Genomic DNA, 6718 nt, shown 5'->3' with positions numbered 1-6718 from the left:
CACATGTGGACGTGCATTGTTGTGGAGAAAAAGAACACCTTTCTGATTGACGAGTGAAGGGCATTTTTGATGAAGGGCTTGACTATAGATTTCTGCATTGACGTTTCACTGTGGGCTGAGGAGTTCGAAGTGAATTACTCCTTTGATGTCTCACCAAATGCAAAGCATCACTTTCTGTGAATGGAGTCCAGATTTTGGGTTTGGAAGTGGTTTGTGTCTAGGACTGAACCACCGTTTTTGATGTTTAATATTCGCATAGATAATCCATTTTTTTCATCACCAGTGACAATTCTGTCCACAAATGGTTCACTTGCATTATCCACTAGAAGAGATGAAGCAATGTTCACATATTGGAAATGATGCTCATGAGGCACCCAAACACCTTCTTTATGGAGTTTTCCCATATTCCTTAGATGTCTACGTATTGTTTCATGAGAGATATGCAATTTCAGGGCCATTTCACGAGTGTGTTGTCTTCAGAGCATCAATATCAATTCCAACATGTCGGTTCCTGCCATCACAGTTTTTAAGGCTAAAGTCACCTGAACAAAATTTTTTGAACCATCATTGACACTTACGAACGTTCAAAACATTTCCATAAACTTCTTTGATATTCATTGTGGCTACAGAGGCATTGTTTCCCTTCTTGTATTCAAACAGCATTACATGCTGAATGTGTGTGTCTAGTCCTGTGCCATTGCTATAAGGGAGTAGAGTATACTAAATTTTATACATTATATAGGCTACACTAACGTGACATTTGGGTGCTTCATTTATACGTGATGTACGTATTTGGGGGGGGGGGTACTGAAAGTGTTCCAAAACATGACATTAATTTCTTGAAAACCTAATATATTCCTGTGTCTAGGTAAACTATACTTGTATCCGATGATGACAAAACCTTCTCCAAACTTCGTTACAATATTAAACTCATAATAAAGTTTTAACTGTTACCAATTCAACCTGTCTCTAAACCGTATAATTTTATCATATCTCAAGTTATCTGATGTGTTTTCATTGAGGAAAACTTTTGTACCTTTCAAACACAGATTTAACACACAATTACTTTCACAATTTATATATGAAAGAATAATTTACAGAAACTATAAAAAACTTAAAACCTTTTTACTTACTCTACTATAGCATGATAATCTAATTCTTGCTCTATCCAATCATATTTAAACTTTCTATATAGCTGTTTTCAAAGTTGTGTTTTATTGGTAAATGATCAAACCACTTGATGTGGTGTGGTATTTTCAAGTAAAAAATTATTTCCCAACAAATATTGGACAGATGGACCTGCTAACAATGGAATATTTGCTCAGAAAACAAGGAGAGACATTGTGAGTCTAATAACATAACTATGTGTGTGTGAAATAATAAGACTGGACAAATTTGGAGGAAGCAAAAACAATATTCATTATACAAGAACCAAGAAAAAAACACAACGTATGTACTTACACAAACAAAAATACAATAGCTTCTACTGGAATGTGCTTAGTCCCACAGCTTTCTTTCTCCTAAGAGTGACTTCCATTGAATTAAACATGATCTTAAAGTAAGTCTATACTCACCAATCCTCAAGTAGAATTGAACCAAGAAAGTACCCCTAATTCAAAAGTTAAATTTGGTTTCTTTATCCAGTTAACAGCATCACCTCGTGACCTTTGCTATGTCATAGCATTGGTTCGCTGCCTCGTTAAGAAAACACAAACTCAGCCAGCAAAGGATATTACAGTGCTAATCCTTTCAACCCAGATGCTATAGCTTACTGCCATATCTTCTCTGGCAGAACAGACACTATTAAGCCACACAATCCTAGCACGGCCAATTTTGACACCAGAAAAATCTAAAGCTGTCTATATCACTGCTTGGGAATGGAAATATGGTAACTTTATATCAAATCTCATGTAAATTGTTTTACGTATACATGAATAGTTCACAAAAACTCAAATTGTGCCTTCACCACTGAAAAATTTAACAGAAGACAAAAAAACTCCAAAATTGTCTATCTCTCTGTTTGGGACCTGCAAAGAGTATCTTTGTATTAAATCCCACATAAATTGGTCAAAATATGGCTAAGTAATTAACCAAAACCCCCAAAATTATGGGCTTATTTAACCTTTTTATCCTCTCCTCCTAATATAACCAAACATTTTTGTATGTATATGTGAGGGATCTGTAAAAAAGTATCTTTGTACCAAATCCCATGTAAATTGGCCAAAATACAGCAGAGTAACTGTCAAAAAAACTTAAAATTATGCTTTTTGTGGCATTATGACCCCATATAATTAATCAAAATGAGCAAGGCCAATGTTTTTGCTTGCCAATGTGTGGAACCTGTAGAGAAGTAACGTTTATAAAATCCTATGTAAATTGGTCAAAATAGGGCCAAATAATCGACCAAAAACCCAAAATTATGCTTTTTTGTTAACTTTGACAAGATTCAAAATGGGCAAATCCACCTATTTTGTAAGTATATGTGTTGGGCACATGAAAATTTATATTTGTGCCAATTTTCAAATTGATTGCTGTAAATACCACCTACTAGGTGATCATCAACAGACCTTAAAATCATCATGCTTTAGTTCTACAGAGATTAATTCTGAGGGAAAGAAAGCTGTACAATAAACACACTCCAGTAGAACTGACTGATTGATTCTGTGCAAGTATATACACACACACTATGCTTTCTGTTTATTCGTTACAATAAAAAAGTTTGTTTACTTACTTACATTTGTCCAGTCTTGTTATTTCACACTTAAACTCCGTTATCAAACACTATGCTCATTTTTTGATTGAATTCGCTGCTTTTAGTGGGATCACCTATTTAATACTTGTTGAGAAAGTGGTTTTTATCTGAAAATACTGCAACAGAATATTTCTAATTATAATAATAATTTCCTCTCCTCACAACAAGAACATTGGTCTGTCTCTTCAGGTCAAAACATGTAGTATGTTCGCCCAGAAATAAAGCACTTCATTATGATTATAAACCATTGTTTGCAAAATTATTATTATATTACCATAATGTGCTTCCATACTCAAGTATTTACGTGGAATTATTATACAATCCTCTGTTTGGATATTGTTCCTGTATTGTACTCAGTCTGTTTACTTTTCCAAAAATGTCACGTGTACTTGTATGACCCTTAGTTTCTAGTGTCCTGTGAAACTAAAGAAACTATTTGACTACATAAACACATCAAGTATTAGGTAGTTGAACTTGACTGGATATTCAGTATCCTGCATTCAACTCTATCCATTAAATCTCTAAAATTCACAAGTCTTATAGATGCCACATTTCCATGTTTTTTGCTATATTTGCGGTGTTACACTAGATTTTAAGGCTTACAGATATATGTTTCATCAAAGAATGAATTTAGCATAAACCTAAAAATAAATTATTTTCATCAGACAGATGCACTGTTTGCTTTCTTATAACTTGATTTTGAAATTTATGGAGATTGCTTCTTTGCTAAATATATATTTATATAATCGGTAATAATAAAATACTTGAAAATCAGTGATGCTCTAATGGTACGTATATCTTTCTTACTGAAAACATTTTATGGAAATGAGTGATGCTATAATGGTAGGTAATAATTTTTACTGAAAACATTTTATAGAGATGAGAGTGATGCTATAGTGGTAGATAATAATTTTCTTTTACCAAAAACATTTTATAGAGATGAGTGATGCTATAATGGTAGATAATACTTTTTTTACTGAAAACATTTTATAGAGATGAGTGATGCTATAATGGTAGATAATACTTTTTTTTACTGAAAACATTTTATAGAGATGAGTGATGCTATAATGGTAGATAATACTTTTTTTTACTGAAAACATTTTATAGAGATGAGTGATGCTATAATGGTAGATAATACTTTTTTTACTGAAAACATTTTATAGAGATGAGAGTGATGCTATAATGGTAGATAATACTTTTCTTTTACCAAAAACATTTTATAGAGATGAGTGATGCTATAATAGAAGATAATTTTTTACTGAAAAACTTTTACTTGATTGTTTCCTTTGAATGTACTTCTTAGTCACAACAAAGTACAGGAACAAATAACGTAACGTAATGATTGACTTTACAGTCCTTATCCCATAATAGCATAATAGAGATTTGAATATCCTATATGAATCAATACTATCCTTAGATATTAAAGATGGGAGTAATAGTTCAGTAGGAAGGGTAGACATTGTGGTTGGGCTGAGAAATGTAATTTATTAAAAACAAACACTTTGGAATACACTTACTTCAGCACCACTGAAGAGAGTAAGACTGAGACAAAATGAATACAGTACTTGAAATCATCAAGTTTATGAAATTACCAGTGAAGTAAAAACACTGATCAAAAATCAGAATAAAAAGATATGTATCATTTGTTATTTGCAAATAAGAAAATTCTGATTTATATGGATGTCTCTACGTTACACAGATAAGTGTAGTGTTTTACTACTTTTATTTTACAATGAACTTTGTTTCAACTGTTTTCTGTAATTTTCTTTAAGCATTTATACATAAGTGACAGTAGTGAAACTGTTCACAACCCCATTTTCAGACTGTGCTGATAATGGATTAAGTATATTCCAAACTAATATCCACCCATAATCAAAAAACATTTTATCCTAGCCACTGTCTTAGCATTTATACATATTGATTAATTTAAAATATGAATTAATTTCAATAATAAAAATATATTTCAATCTATATAGAGTGCAAAACAAGAGTGATATTAATCATTAACTTGAAGTTTGTACACATGACATAACTAAAAATCTACTTACTAGATTGAGAAAGATTATGTCAAACCATTAAATTTTATTTTAATGATGTGAGAAAACTTCTTGATTTATAATAAGTACATAATTATACTAATTTATAATACTTTAAATAGAAACAACTCGGAACATTGAAAACTACTTAGATTTGATGTTCAATATTTCTTTTCTTAAGTGTTAACTGATATTTTAAAAAGAAAGAATTTTCTGACCACATCCAGATCAGCAACATGTGGTAGAGCTGGAGGCGGGAAATGAGGTTCTGGAGGAGAAAACATCTTCTGAGATGGTATTTCTATATCACTAGGTTTATCTGCTGAATGGAAATTACTAAACAAGGACCTAAAAACATAAAAAAATAATTTTCGTTTGTCACATAAGCATACTTTATCATATTAAAAAATAAATCTTGATGAGGTTTTTTTAAGAATATTTAACAGTGAAACTGGTCTACAATCTTCTAGGTTTACTGTATTATAATTTTTATAAAAACATACATCCTTACCACTTCTTAACTAATGAATGGTATTTCCTACTTACAAATTTTTATTTATAGTAACAGACACTGGGATAGAAATATCAAAAATAATATGGATTAATATTATGACCGACTGTTTTTTCAACTTAAAAATCTATCATAATACTTAATGTTTCTGTACAATCACTGGAAATAAAAAACACTTTCTGTATAATATTCTTGCTCTTAAAGCAACTATTTCTTCACATATCACCTTTCTCTGCTTTTCAATGGTAAATTCATCACTAAATTGTGATTTGAATTCAAAGGAAAACATTAATCATGTCTCAATATCAGCTCAATTGTTTAGAGCCCAAACTTTTTATTTTGTTGTTTTTGCATCCTATTTGCATGTTCACACAACAATGCTTCATTATCACTTACATTACTGGTACCTGATAATAGTAGAGAAAGAATGGCACTAGGCTTTAATCTCGGTTTGCTGTTGTAACCAACTATATCAGCTTTTAACTTTCTCTCAAAACCCTCACTACTAAAGTGGTCTGATCACATGTCTGTTCTTACTGAACAGATCAAATTTATGTGCTCTTTGGCACCTATGAACCCTAGTTTTAAGCAGGCATTCACCATTTCACCAGAAATACAGGGATCCCTCGATTAGTGCGCATTCGATAAATGCGTTTTTGTTTAGCGCGCTTAAATTTTTTTATAACTAATATTTGATTAGTGCATGGATAATACTCGATTAGCGAGGTAACACACATTTCATTTTAACCATAGTAATTGAAAAGTAAGTTTTAGGCACCGAAATTAAAAATTTTCTTTAAAATTAAAAATAGAAAATGGGTAACTATTTTACTCGCCAAGTTATTACTAGAGTGTCCACTCTGGGGTATTTTAGAGAATTTTTTCACCCCTTGCCCCGGGGTAAAATACTCGAAATACCTCAGGGCAAATCTTTACTATGTTACTGAACAAATATCTTTTTCATAACAATAATTCATAAAAACCATCATCCTCATCAAAATCATCGTCATCATGATGATCGTCGTTATTTATAGGAAATGCACCATAGATTTGAAATATAAGTCAGTGAAAAAAGTTAAAACCTTTGCTAGGGCTGGTGAAAGGAATTTGGAAAATGAAAGAGAAACATTTTGAGAGAAGAAAAATCTGAAGAATTATTTTTTTAAACGTTCTAATTCACATAGATTTGAGCTCACTAAATAATTTTTTTTTATTATGATGCTTTAAACTTAATAAAAATGACATCTTATAGAGGTATTTTGAAAGTGACGTATGAGTATTCAATTAGACTTAAATTTTGTAACATGTGTTTTTTATACTGTGAGATTTCACAGATCTGTTTACTTTTACGACAAGCTTGAACAAAAAAGTGATGAAACTTTGTCAGCCTTGTTATTTGTTCGATATTTTTTTAAATAC

The 6718-nt window shown here is 31.3% G+C and overlaps 1 protein-coding gene across 1 annotated transcript in view; it reads right to left on the bottom strand.

Annotated features, from left to right (window-relative positions):
* LOC106466218 overlaps positions 1 to 6718 on the bottom strand; it is a 95445-nt gene that overhangs the window by 45108 nt on the left and 43619 nt on the right. The window contains exon 7 of the mRNA XM_013926467.2: positions 5007 to 5136. Coding sequence (XP_013781921.1) covers positions 5007 to 5136 — 130 coding nt within the window. The remainder of the gene's footprint in view (positions 1 to 5006; positions 5137 to 6718) is intronic.

This window comes from Limulus polyphemus, unplaced genomic scaffold (genome assembly GCF_000517525.1).
Source record: "Limulus polyphemus unplaced genomic scaffold, Limulus_polyphemus-2.1.2 Scaffold2189, whole genome shotgun sequence".
Classification (NCBI taxonomy): domain Eukaryota; kingdom Metazoa; phylum Arthropoda; class Merostomata; order Xiphosura; family Limulidae; genus Limulus; species Limulus polyphemus.
This window is presented reverse-complemented; position numbering and strand designations above follow the sequence as displayed.